Source organism: Phalacrocorax carbo, chromosome 1, assembly GCF_963921805.1.
Source record: "Phalacrocorax carbo chromosome 1, bPhaCar2.1, whole genome shotgun sequence".
In the NCBI taxonomy this organism is placed as follows: Eukaryota; Metazoa; Chordata; class Aves; order Suliformes; family Phalacrocoracidae; genus Phalacrocorax; species Phalacrocorax carbo.
In genome coordinates, this window is record NC_087513.1 from 75764634 (window position 1) to 75778458 (window position 13825).

The window sequence follows — 13825 nt, forward strand, 5'->3', positions numbered from 1 at the left end:
CCGGGCGGTCCCTCATCGCCCGGTGCCGCTGGCGGGTGGGCGGCCGCCCTCGCCTCACGCCGCCCCGCCCATTGGCGGGGACGCACCTCCCCCGACCCTCCTCCGCTTCCCCCCCCCGCCTGCGGCCCGCCGCCATTTGACAGCGGGGCGGGCCGGTCAGTCGGGGCTTCACCCCCGGCGCCGGGCGCTGCCGGAGCCACCGGCCATGAGTGAGTGGTGCGGGGGGTGGGGGTGCCGTTGCCCAACGGACTAGCCTTGGGGCGCGCGGGGAGCCGTGACGTCACGAGGGGTGCGAGGGAGGAGGAGGAGCAGCTCCCCCTTCCCCCCCTCGGTACTGCTGGCCGGGGCGAGCCCTGCCGCTCGCCTTTGGGCAAGGAGCCTTCATCGGCCTATCGCGTGCCCGCCGCGTCGCGGCCGGTGCCGGTGTCGCGACAGTCCTGACTGGCGCGCGGCGGCACCCCGTCGCGCGGCGGCGGGGAGCAGAGAGAGCCAGCTGCCACCCCTCCCTCCTCCTCCCCTCCCCCCGCGCAACCGGCCGGCGGGAAGCGGTGGGTCCGGCCGGTGCCGCGAGCGGGCGGCGGCGGCCGTCGCCGGGCGGGCCCGTGCGCTGCGGGAGGGAGGGAAGGGAGGGAGGCTTCTTTGTTTGTTTTGTGCCGCTGGGAGCGGCGGCGGCGCCTGCTCAGCCGGCGGCACTCGCCCTTCGCACGGGGAGCGCCGGTGGGCGTCCGCACCCAGCCTCAAACTCTTAGAAGCTGCAGCCTGCCTCAGCCTTGCGGAACCGGTAACGGTGGGGAGGAAAAAACCGAAGCGTTAAGCTATGGGAAAAGGTAGTTTTCAGTAAGGATGTAAAAGAGGCAGAGAACTAGAGGAAGGCTATAGTTGGACAAAAATCTTTGCTCTTTGGTTTTTTTCTTTTTTTAAGGGCAGCCAAATTTGATAATGAAAGCAATTAGTAAATAGCAGGAAGTGACAGGAAATGAATATGTAGTAGCGGTATTGCTATGTTGTTTGAGTTGTTGCTCTTGCTACCTGTTGACCCTGTTGGTAGGATTGCAGACTAACAAATGTGTTTGCAGCTAGGCATCGCTCGTAGGGTAGAGTTCAGGAATCATTAAGTATAGCTGCTATAGTGCTCATGCTTGGGGAAAAAATTAATATACAATAAGAATTGGTTTGAATTAAATATATTTGATTAATTGGTTGGGTTTTTTCCCTAAATGTCCGGGTTAACTTACTCATTTAGATCTATTTTAGGATAAGAAAAAAGGGGTTTTTTTGTTTTTTATAAGCAGCCAGATGAGCAACTAGAGGAAACTTAAAGTTTCCTCACCCAAAGGAATCCTGGTCAAGATTTGGAGCCACTGTGAATTACCATGATAGAAATTATTATTCTCCTTCTTAAGACACAAATCCTGCCTGAAAACGGGAGACGGCCTCTGGCCTGCTGAAGCTGCTGCGCTGCGAGGGTGGATAGTGGCTGCCAAATTTGTGTGGCTGCATTCCACACGAGGCACGCGTGTGTCTTCCCCAACTCATTTGCTGTGAAAAGGAATGCTGGTGGCTTTGCTGCAGACGAGTTTCTTTTTAGCTTCTGTGGTTGAGTTGGGTCAAACTGAGAAAGTGCATGGGAGGATGAATGCGTAAAGTGTTTAAAAATTTATATCGATGCATACAAATTATCAGAGGTGTTAACTGCATTGCACTCTGAATGCCAAATGTATTCCAAGCTCACGGAGAGGCCTGAGAGGCTTTCTTTGTACCGGCTAGAGAATTCATGACCCATGAATCGAGATAAAGACTGTTCTTTAAATTCTCGTTAAATACGGGCCTGATCAAATCAATTCCTGTAACAAAAAATCAATTTCTGTAACAGGTTAGCCAGCTGGTGAGGAAGGTTGTCTTTTGTCTGCAATATTTTTGTAGTCCAGCAGGAAAGTGAGACGAGAATTGGAAGAAGGGAGGAGCAAGAAAAGCCAGTGCTTAAAAACAATGCAGGATGACACCCTATCTAAATAATATTAAAGAGAGCTTAAACTGCTAAACCAGAGTGAATAAATTAACTACCTGTGATAACATACCAGTCTGCTGAAGAACTTGACTTCATACTTCAAACACATACATACATCATATAGAAGTTAAAATGAAAACCCTAGCTGACAAACAGGAAGGAATTAACATTACGAATGTGTATAGGAAACTTGTACATGTTAAAACGCTGATGCTTTCGATAACACACGAATCACAGAAAGCAGGTTAAAATAGTTGTGCTCTTCACATGCACAAACCTCACTTATGGAAGCTCCTTTGTCAGTAAGCAAGTCTCAAGCTTTCTGTGATGGCAGGGTCCCTGAAAGACCCCATCTACTTAGAAAACGTAAACTAAATGCTTTTATATACATGCTCCTCAGAGCAGGGGGAGCAGCTGATGAAATTACCAAATTAAAATGCTTTTGAGAAGCTAGACCTTGCAGGATGTTCTGCGTGCACCAGACTCTTCAGAGAGAACGTTCCAAGCTCTGCTGCTGTCATGCTTAGTTTTCCCCCACCGTAATGCATGAGGGCAGGATATTCCTGCTATGTTTGTAAATCTTCTGAGGGGAATGGTGGAACTTCTGGTACTTGAAGTATCCTTACTTCTGCTACTTACCCAGGGCAGTGGGAAGAGTTCAGCTGGAGAAAATGGGAAGGTTTCTTTAAGCTTGGCTTAAAGATCCTAGGCTATGATTTGTCAAGGTGCCTAAGTAAGTTAGAAAATCAGTTTGGAGCACATTTTTTTCTGCTGTAGCTCAGGGAAGGCTCACTGGCCTTTAGTGCTTAGAAAAATTTCTCCTTTATCAAACGACCTGGCTAAGAAATGGATGCAGTTCATCTTTCAGTACCTTAGAAAGTTTTCTGAAACAATTTTCGAGCTTTATATTAATAAGTCCCATATCTCTAATAAGCCTCTACAGTTGCTGTCTGATTGCTGAAGAACTGTTCAAGGAGTTTAAGTAGATTTCCCTTTCAGCAGAAGTAGTGCAAGGTTTCTTAAAAGAAAGTAAAAACTTGGGCTGAAAATCTCAGTCTTGAAACTTAATCTGTCAAGAATGAATATGAAAAAATTCAACATAAAGGCCAGTGTTTTGGAAATGCTAGTTCATACAAGCATTTTTCCAGTTCAGCAATTCTTGCAATAGGTAATCTCTGCTCACAACTACTGCAGTCAGAAGGCTGGTATTTTAACTATGCAGTCGGTTCTTTTATCTTAGCTAAGTTGCTGTCTTTTACAGTTTAATTCCATGCAGTGAAGTTTGAGTTCATTTATAGACATGAAGAAAACACAAGCCTTTAGTTTTCTGAATTTTCCCCAAGTAATTATCTCTACTCTGTCAGTTTAAGCTGTTCCTTCTCTGCTGATTTAATTCATCAAAATCTTCCAGCCCACTGTAGTCCTTTGCCATTCTCTTTTGTGCTGGATTTATACCTCTCAAATATCTTGAAGTATATTTGAGTAGTAGGAGGGCACATTAAAAAAAGAAAAAGGTAGTACTGAAAAATTAGATCATTAATGTAATATTCTTTTTTTTTTCCTCTGCTACTTACAGAATGACAGGCACTGCTCAGTTTCCATATGTTCAATAGTCTTCCTTTTGCACCTAATATATTGATACTCTCCTCACAACACAAATTTTACTTTCATTTCCGTGCTCTGATATATGGTCTCAACAGCAAATAAAAAGGAGAAAAAGGAACGACAGACTTTAGGTTGTTATTAAGATATATAAATTTTTCCCCACTGCTGGAAGACAACAAAATGTCTGGATGTTTCTGAAGGAAAGGTTGTATTCATCTGCTATAGACTAAAAAAAAGAAGATACGTATCACATAGCTGTTCTCTGTAAAGCAAAGAGGTGGTGTTGTGAAAATAATATCTTTCTAATCTTTAGAAATGAGTTGCACAATTGAAAAAGCCTTAGCAGATGCGAAAGCACTGGTGGAACGGCTAAGGGAACATGACAACGCAGCAGAAGCTCTTATTGAACAGACTACTGCTCTTAACAAGCGGGTTGAAGCAATGAAACAGGTTTGGTTTTCAACTTTGTTTACTCTATTAAAAGAACAACTTGGAAACATGTAATTTAAAATAATTTTTGTGTGCTACTGTACAATGTAGAATCAGTATGTTATTTGGTTAATGCTTTAATACCATGCTAAGTATTTTCATTATAGGTGTGACTGTGATCTAAAAATAAGCTGTTTATATATTTAGTTTGGTCCTGTGAAGAAGTGTTCTCTGTTATTCTAGTTTAAATACTGAAATTAGCATTTATTTGAAGAACACTGGTAGAAATGGGGTTGGTATCTTACAAACCATTGTATGGTGTCTTCTGTTTTGCTCTTCTGTGAAATACTACTGTTTCATTAATGTCAGCATGCACATTTAATCATATAGAGGCCCTGTCATGCTTTCTTCTGTTCAGAAGACTTCATCTTTTCACAGTCTCCTTTTGTTTCAAAGCAGCCTCTTAGGCGTATTTGTGACCATTTCCTTTCTGACATTAAGCTATTCAAGGCGTGTTGTTAGATTGAGCGTGACTTTTACTAGAGAACTTCTGGAAAAGCATAAAGGTGTCTACTGACTTTCCATATGGGGGTTCATCCTGTCATTTTAATAGAACACAGGATGTGTTAATGGGCCTGTAAAATAATAAAACCCTGCATGTGCTTCATCCCTGTAAAACTAGTCATGCAGAGGCTTCATAACTTGAAATCAAGGATATGAAGTGATTCTGTTTGTTAAGAGTTGTGATCCAATCATTCAGGTCCATGTGACTTGTACCCATACAACCTTGTGGTTTAAGGTATTGGGAAGCCACAGTAAATATCTGGAGGTTCATACCTCGTGTTTTTTCTGTACCTTATATATATCAGTTTTAAATTACTTGATGGTGAATTTGACCTGGATTAATTGAAGATTAAATAACGCCCACTACACACATCTGAGGTATGAAACTTCTCTAAAAACAAAGGTGATACTTTTGTGTCCCTAAAGGGCAGTATGTTAACAACACCTTCAGAAGTGGCTTTGTTTGATAGTATTCTTTAAAAACAAGCAATATCTTGCTGGTTACAGACTTTGACTGATGTTAGAACTGGTCCTTTGTGACTTGCTGAGTAACGCTTGCCTTCGGTTACTCAAATATGTTGTGACTGCATTTTGTGTTTCAGTTTTGTGTTGGTTTTTTTTTAATAACTAGTACCAAGAAGAAATTCAAGAGCTCAATGAAGTCGCAAGACATCGTCCTCGGTCTACGTTAGTGATGGGTATCCAACAAGAAAACAGACAGATAAGGGAATTGCAACAGGAAAATAAAGGTAAAATGTGAATATTCTATCCCTTACAAGTTCCAGCCTGCACCACTGGAATTAGTGAGATTTTTACCATTGATCTATCTATTCTCAAAAAATTGTGTAGAAGAATTTTTTTTCTTCTAATCTCAATCTGTCAGTTTAACAGATCATAATGCAATCTAATAAAGAGTCCAAATGTCCAACCACTGGGACTGTGATTAACAAAACAAGAGAGTTGTGGAAAAATACTTTTTGAGTCCTTACCTAATATTCAGCACAAGTGATGAGATAAATATAACTTACTTCTACAATATAGGTATCTATTTGGAAATGTGTTTTCCCACCACTAAAAATAATTAATTTAGGAGCAGTCAGGACAAGTTGTAGTATAAGTGCATTAGTATAATTCCTTCTGGAATTCTGTACACTAGGAATATACTGTTCTTCCTGGAATACCTTAGGTATTCTAAGTTATATTCAGGAAAGGAGTCAATGATCTTAGTTTGTATTAATCTTGCCTTTTCTCAAGGGTTATTTGTCCTTTGAGTTAGTATATTTTGAACACAAGCATTTTATTTTAGCAAGCTGCAGATTAAAATTAACCTGTAAACTTCTTGCTAGCTTTTGTACAGTGTTGCTTATAGTGGCTAGAGTAAAGCCCTTCTCAGACACACTTGAGACAGCTTATATCAGCCAAAGGGACTGAATATGAAGTCATATTAACAAAAGACCTTCTGTTCATGACTGAACAAGAATTTTCCCCAGGTAGTCACCACTGAAGACATTTGCAGAACCTATTTTATGGTGCAAGGAGAGGAGACACTCAATTAAGGGCCTATTTCAGTTTTCCCAAGCTGAAGTACTTTTGCATTTTGTTTCAGTTCTTTTCTGCTAAACTTTAACTGAATTTAACATTATGTTGGTAGAACTTCGCACATCTCTTGAAGAGCATCAGTCTGCTTTGGAACTCATAATGAGCAAGTACAGAGAACAGATGTTTAGGTTGCTTATGGCGAGCAAAAAGGATGATCCAAGTATAATAATGAAGCTAAAAGAGCAACATTCCAAGGTAATGACTTTTTTTTCCTTTGGGTTTTTTTTTTTGTTAATGCCTAAATTAGTTTGTAGTGGATCAGTTCAAGGCTTACTTTGCCTCAGTTTTTATATCATTTTACTAACAAGTCCTAATCTTTATAATCCAGTCCATGAAATGCAAACAGGAAGCTTGGATCAGTCTAGTAAGTCAACATTACTAGCTTCTGATTTATTTAAGCTTTCATCAAGTAGCATTTCATTACAGTATCTACTTAATATACTATTGTTTTGCCTAGGTCTTTAAGGCAACTGCCCTATTATACTTCCAGGTGCCCGTAGATCTCAGTAACATTCAAACGTTTAGACTGGCTTCAAATTACACTTGTGACTCCAACAAATAATTAGTAAACCTGTACTTGCTGGGGAGAGTAGGAGGAGTAAGTTTTTCAAACTCAATATTCAAATACTTTTTCCCCTAAATAGTGTACATTTAAAAAAAAATAATTAAAAGGTCTTTTGAATATTGAATAAATGCACACAGACTTCTCTTTCCTGCTTTAACCCTTGGTTCTTGTTTTGGTGCTGATCAGGATTGTTAAGCAAAATCCAGGGCAGCCTGAGATGCTTGAAGGGTGGTGAAAGTTGCTGATATTAGGTGTGCTTCATCTTACGGCTTTTGAAAAACTAGAAAAGCAAAGTGCCGTCAAGCAATGTTTTTGTAAACTATCTTAAGGGAGGTATATATGAGTATTCAGCAGCTTCATATAAGATTAATACAGGTTTTTATAGCATTAATATATGGTTTGGTCTTTTTAAATTATTTTCAGGAAAACTCACGATTCAGATTGTCACTAACAGATCTAAACAGGAGCTTTCTAGCAAAGTATTACATAACATTTTAAATTAAATGTAATCCTCTCAGAGCAACGTAACTGTAGACAAACATTAGTTCTAAGTGTTTGATAATCTTTGACCTCAACAAACTAAGTTTGCAAAGCAGAGTTAGGGTCTGCATCCTGGGAAAACAAAGTTTAAGAATTTGGTGTTTTCTTATCTCCTTACAAAATCACAGGTATGTGATTAGTGCCACTGAAAACAATGGGACTGCTTAGATTGGCATGAAAGAATTTACTGGATTAGAACTACATCCTTCACACCTAAAAAAAGAGAAGGATATATATATCCTTTTCAAAGAAGTTACCTTAATATATAGTATAACATATCTTACAGCCTCTGGAGAGGGTAAACTTACATCCAAGACAAAAGGGTAAAATAATATCCACCCTGAAATGGATTTTGAAGTTTCATTTAGGAACACCTCTGTGGATTAAAAACTCGAGGTTAAAAAAAACCCACCAAACCACATTGAACAATATTATTTAAACAGGAGGTTTAGGCTTCAACATTTTGGTTAAATCTGATCCTGCAAGAATGCCTGGTGAAGAGGATTTATTGCCCTTATCCTGACACATAGGATTTCTGGAATTTCATTATTTCTTCTTCTGATCAGCCTTTACATTCAGTAACATTGAACAATCTTGATGCAGTTTTTAAATACTCCTGTTAACTACGAAATCCATCATACATAAGGAATTAATCTCACTGTTACCACTGTTACCAGTAATCACTGTTCTCTCAAGTGGCAACTCTTAACTTTAGTGCCTATTTACAAAAGACTTCAAAAAAAATCACTGATTTCTGCAGATCAACAAGCACCTCCTTTAAAGAGGAAAACCAGTTTCCTTTAGCAGTGTTGTATGCATGAGAGAAGCGCTTGTTGGTAGGAATGACCCTGATCTAAGTGTGCTATTTGAATTCACTCAGCTGAAACAAGGCCTAAAAATGCGTGGGGTTTGGTTTTGGGTTTTTTTTTCTCTTTGGAGAAAAAAGACAACATATGGCAAACAAAAAGGAGAGCGATACAAAAAGCATTCGTAGGTGTTTTGAGGCTGTCTTCATAAAGAAACACTTTGGTTGCACTGTTTTATGACAGCACCTAAGTTTTACACATCTGCCTTCCAGACTAGAACCTTACAGTTTTGTGTTAGCATCTGATCGAACATTAGTGACCTTGGAACAGGCCCTGAATCAAATCGATCAAGAGGCCACATAAGCTGGCAAAATAGGAAGTAGGGAGGACAGCAGTATATCTAAAACCCACTGACTCCTTCCCAGTCCTTCTCAAGGGTACATCCTTGCCAACTCATTCTTTTACCACTGATCACTACTTCCTTTCATGCTAAATGTAGGTTTTCATTGAAAAAAATGTTTCACATAATGACCTTCATTGGAAACTGAGAAGAAAATAAAGATTCACAGCAAGTTTGGGGTTCCCCCCCCCCTTCTTTTTTTCCCCTCCACTCTATGCCATGAGTGGGTATTTAATGAGTAAACAGCTTTGGGAATTGGAACAGCAGAGAAGAAAGGATGGAAAGGGGCAATGTTCATTTTAGTAACGTATATTTGTTTTTGATCAGGTAAAGTTTATGATTCCAAGTAAGTCAGCCAGTTTTTTATGGTAGTTTAATCATTTCTGGTAGTTCAAAGGCAAGCTGCTCATCTGCTAGATGTATGGACCTCCAGTCAAACTCATAATTTAAAGGTGGGATTTAACTTCAGTCTATACTGTTCTCCACTTCAGTCCTACTGTTCTGCTTTTCCTGATATTAGTTAGTAACTATTGTGAATTTTGTCCAAAGGTCAGGTTAGACATGGATAGGCTGGGATGATAGTAGAGTTGGGATAAAGGACAAGTTGAGGAGAAGACAATGAAAACTAAAAGCTTCTGGAAATACCATTGAAACATTTGTCTTAACAGCAACAAATGCCAAAGACGTAGGCCCTTACCTAGGTCTGCCAGGGAAGAGCAGTAGTGACCCATTCAGCATTTCCTGCTGGTAGGTTGGCCAGCGAGAAAATAAACTGTCACCTGAACCAACAAGGTCCACGTAAGAGATCACTTCTCTGCAAACAGTGAAGATTATCGAAAATCTCACTTCTTTGCAGAGGCTGTTATGCCTTTGTAAATGGCTTGTGTCATTCCACTCGTGGCAGTGGAACAGGACAAGAGCAAACCAAACTACTGCTTTTTCCTCTTTCTTGAATCATTCTGCGAGATGTGGTAGGTAGTTATTTATAATAGCAAAGTACCCTGCCAGCACTAATGGGTGGACACAAAGAGGCCAATGAGGACACAACAATTTTTCTTACAATTCAGCAAGGACAGAGACCTCTGAAATTCAGATCCCAGATAAGCTGGAACTATATTCAAGCGGAAGTACAAGGACACATCTGGGGTCCCTAATATAAAATATAGTAAGGATCATTCATCTGGTCTTTTTAAGAGATAAATGCCTCTCCATGGGCTGATACTGGCTGTACCAGACTTGAGATCAGGTTTAAAACAAATGGAAAGAGTGTGGCAAACCAAGCTGTTCTGAGGTGAGTTCAGTCTGCCTGCATATCCAAAATGACATCCCTCAACTCCTGCAACACAGGAAGGCCTTGTCAGAGCAAGCACACAACTAACTTGTAGCCGTTTGGAAGATGTGAAGCTATGGAAGACAGAGTCATTTAAACTTATATAAAATTCTAATAAAAGGGATCACTGCCTGGCAAACCAGATTTAGTTAAATAAACAGGGCCACAGCAGCTGCTCATGCTGTAAAGTTATAGAGAACTTGTTTTCTCAAATTTAGGCTGTGTTTCTGTTTTTATTAAGTGGCAGAGCAGTCAAAATGCTCATTTAATGCTTTGCTTATTTTTAATAATGCAGAAAATATATTACTGAGGCTGTCATTATTTTAATTTTCTGTCTCAGGAGCTGCAAGTGCATGTGGACCAAATTACAGAAATGGCAGCGGTAATGAGAAAAGCCATTGAAATTGATGAAAAGCATGGCTGCAAAGAGCAGGAACGTATCATTCAGCTTGAGGTAAGTATGCGATCAAAACAGCAGCGGCACAAATAGCAGGGGAGTAAAAGTTTCCACAGTTATTTATATTGAGTTACTGTATGTCTTGTCAGTTACTGCACCTGTCACTCACACTGCTAGTTACGCTTTCCTTGTTGGGAGGACTGTAAGTGCTGTTTTCCCCACAGTAGCTTACTGTCAGGTCTTGCATAGATGATACTTCATCACCAGAAATCAGTGATTTATATTTATATACAGGCTTAAGCCTTCTCTTTTTTAAAGTCTCAGTGTAGCAAAAAAGCTAGTAAAATAATACTAATTCATCCTAACGAATAAGACACTAGGATGCAAATAATAATAATAATAATGTCCACGCCTTTGGCGTTTAAATATTATTGTTTTAATAACAATTTTGTGCTTGGGGGGGTCTCAGTTGCTTGTCGTTAGAGAGTCAACACTATTGCTCTTTAACGAAGTGCTAGCAAAACAGTTCATTATGGGGCAGGTGTGTGGAAAGGAGGGGAGATTATTTTAAATGCAACGTTTGAACTTTATTATCCTCTTCTTACCCTTTTTTGGGTTTTGAGCTTTGAGGGTTTTTTGATGCTTAATTGCCCATTCAAGAGAGCAAAAGGGTCAGAAACCTAATGTTCTTTGTTTTAGAAGATAACATAGCACTACCTGACTGCACATCAGTATTTTAATCCTTATACGTATGTGTGGAGTAGAGGGGAGGGGAGATCATTAACGTAGTTATCTTGACTTCTTTCTGGAGTTGGATTAAATGCCTTTTCTTTCTCTGGTTATAGCAAGAAAACAAAGGCTTGAGAGAAATTCTTCAAATAACTAGAGAATCATTCCTGAACCTCAAGAAAGAAGATGCATCAGAGAGTACGTCTCTGTCAGGATTAGTAACAAGCAGTGATTTGAGCCTGAGGAAAAGCTAAAGACTGTGGAAGTCAACAAGCTTCAATTGCACACTTAACAAACAGAGCATCAGGGGTCACTTGTCAAGCACTTGTTACTGAATAGGGCACCAGCAAGCTAATGCATCTTAAACTCCTGTTTAGTGGCTTTTATACTGCGTAAAAGAAATTAAAAATGGTATTGTACAAAAATCTTAGCGACAGATTAATTGCCATAGATCTAACTTCAGTAGGAAATGGATTAATGCACTTACTGAATCGGGAATTATTTTTATATGAAGTAATTTTACAGATAAAAGACAAGATTTCACATAATTTATGTAAGTTATTGCTCATCCAAAGTTCCAGTGCACCTATTATATAATAAAGGTAAGACTTAAAGTCGGATCTCTAGCTAAAAACCAGTAACTTATAAATATGCTTTGTGCATGATCCACGCCACATTTTTTTTCCTTTTAGTAAGTTTTTCATAAATTCTCATTTTACAACAAACCTGCATAATGGAAAGGGGTCATAGGCAGCATAAAACTTAAGGCTTTCTCTTATTTAGCCACAGGTTAGCCTGTTCCAATATAAGGTCAACTGTTTAAACATAAGGAATGCTTTTGCAGTTCAATATTTATTTTTTAAAAATTGAAAAGAATTCTTTAAAATAAGTATACTTAATTGTATTTTCAGAACACGAAAAGAGCTGCTCCCACTTTATTGTTTTCTGGAACACAGGTAGCATAGCATAGTTCTGCCTTAGCTTGTACTTTTCTGAGAAAAACCACCAGGCTCAGTTCTCTATAGGTAAGAAGCCACATTAGTCCCATCTATTTCTTCGCCGATTGCCTGCCCAAACTTCCTAACTGGGAAGTGGCAGTTTGAAAGCAGCCAAGCAGCGGCGGCGGCAGCAGCAGAAAGGTGGTTGGGGGAAAGAGGGAGCAGCTCTGTGGCAAAGTTGGCAGCCTGCAGGCCTGTAATCAATACTCTTAATTTTTCTTTAAGTACAAAATAGTCATCGAGAAGGTTTTTAAGGAAGTTCCAGGTACATGTTATGTTTGCACTAGGAAAAGTTTCAGTATGTTATACTGACAAATAGACTGCTCACTCTTAATCCTGAAATACTTGTAGAAGTGAAAAGGAATTGGCTTTTCTAGATCGAAGCTGGCTTGTATCATCTGTGGATACGATGGGAGTGCTACACCGGACAGGCCTGTAGTAAAGAGGGGCTGAAATAATTCATGTTTGGCTTTTGTGTGCCAGACCACCACTTCTTGGTCAAAGCAGCAAGAATGTTCCTAGTATTGATGCATATCATAACTTTTTGTCCAGCATGTTAGTATATTCTTTACCTGGAAAGCCTACTCAAAGCAGCAGAGTGAATGCTTTCAACCACAGAAGACTGTAGATCTATGAATGCCACCCACAGCTGAACAACTTGTCTAGCAAAATGAGTTGAACTCCTAGTCTGAAATAACTATTACTTAATCAAATTTGATTTTCAGTTACAACTAAGTGCGTCAGTTTTAAATACAAACTTCCTTTGACTCAGTACAGCTTCCCTGGGCTCAAGGTAGATGCACCACATGTCTTAGGGTGAACATTCAGTTTGCAGTGGACTAATTTATAGGGAGCTAAGTATTTTTGTTCTGTTGCTGCCCTCTTTCCCGTAGTGCTTTTAAGAGAAAAAAGTGACACAGTGAGAGAGAGGAGTGTTCAGCAGAGGAAACAAATGCTAGTTTTCAATTAACTAATAGGTATACCAGGGAATGCAGTTGAAGGGCTCACAAAGGACAGGTAAATCAAGCTCTCCATGTTTTCACAGTGGTTGTTTTTTTTTTATAAATGGAGAAACTGCTACTTCTCTTTCCAGGGCTTCTTAGCTTGTTTCTAGGCTTAAGAATATATTGAAGACATTCATGTGCATGGGAAAAAAAAGTTTTAACCATTTCCAAACTTGCTAAATGTCTGGGGGGAATTTTTGGGGAACACTTTAGCTCAAGCACGAAATACACTTGTCTGCTACTGTTATCTGTAAAACTTTGCCAATGCTTCTATAATTTAGATTTTGCATTTCTACTGTAGCTTGCAAGCTGGTGACTTACCAGAAGCGACATTTTTTTTTACTGGAGTATGTTTTGTTGTTGCAAACTTACCAGAAGTTGTAGGTGCAGTTAACTAAGTTACTATTTTTAAATGTGTCTTTTCAGACATTGACTGGTATTAGAGGCATTTGTATCCATTTAACACTGACTGCAGTTTCATGGCTGACTTTCTGGTTTGTCTCTTAAATACCATCTCCAGAGCCGTATAGCAGAGAAGGGTGGTTAATCTGTGGCAGTTCTTTAAGGTTGCTCTATTATGAAATAATGCTTGATTAGTGTTTATTTTTGTAAATTAAAAAAAATGTGACTTAATTTATCTACTCCTAGTCTTCACGTTTGATACGTCTCCCCGGTCAATCCCCTGACCTGATCATTTTAGGATTTTGAAGAACCTTCACAGTGTGTGGAGTGACTATTTTTCATTGCATACCTGTTATTTTTGTAATGCAGATGGCTTGAAAAGAATTTATGGCTAGAATTGTGTACTGTACAGTAAACTTATTTTATCAATAAAGTTGACTGAAAATACA

General features: G+C 39.6%; 1 protein-coding gene across 3 annotated transcripts; it reads left to right on the forward strand.

Moving 5' to 3' along the window:
- The first annotated feature begins 2 nt into the window (after nt 1-2).
- Nucleotides 3-13825, forward strand: FGFR1OP2 (FGFR1 oncogene partner 2). Of its 3 annotated transcripts, none has more exons than XM_064460454.1 (6): nt 3-209; nt 3927-4063; nt 5238-5355; nt 6258-6400; nt 10187-10300; nt 11089-13825. In XM_064460454.1, exons 1-6 carry the CDS (start codon nt 206-208, stop codon nt 11224-11226), a joined length of 654 nt encoding a protein of 217 aa, XP_064316524.1. In that variant the 5' UTR covers nt 3-205; the 3' UTR covers nt 11227-13825. The 3 variants fall into 3 exon arrangements, with proteins under 3 accessions (XP_064316524.1, XP_064316516.1, XP_064316535.1); XM_064460446.1 differs by lacking the exon at nt 3-209 and adding an exon at nt 690-827; XM_064460465.1 differs by lacking the exon at nt 3-209 and adding an exon at nt 1492-1510.

Coding starts and splice junctions, on each gene's coding strand:
- FGFR1OP2 (XM_064460446.1), top strand. Junction 4,064..5,237: donor GGGTTGAAGCAATGAAACAG/GTTTGGTTTTCA, acceptor TTTAATAACTAG/TACCAAGAAGAAATTCAAGA. Junction 6,401..10,186: donor TAAAAGAGCAACATTCCAAG/GTAATGACTTTT, acceptor TTTCTGTCTCAG/GAGCTGCAAGTGCATGTGGA.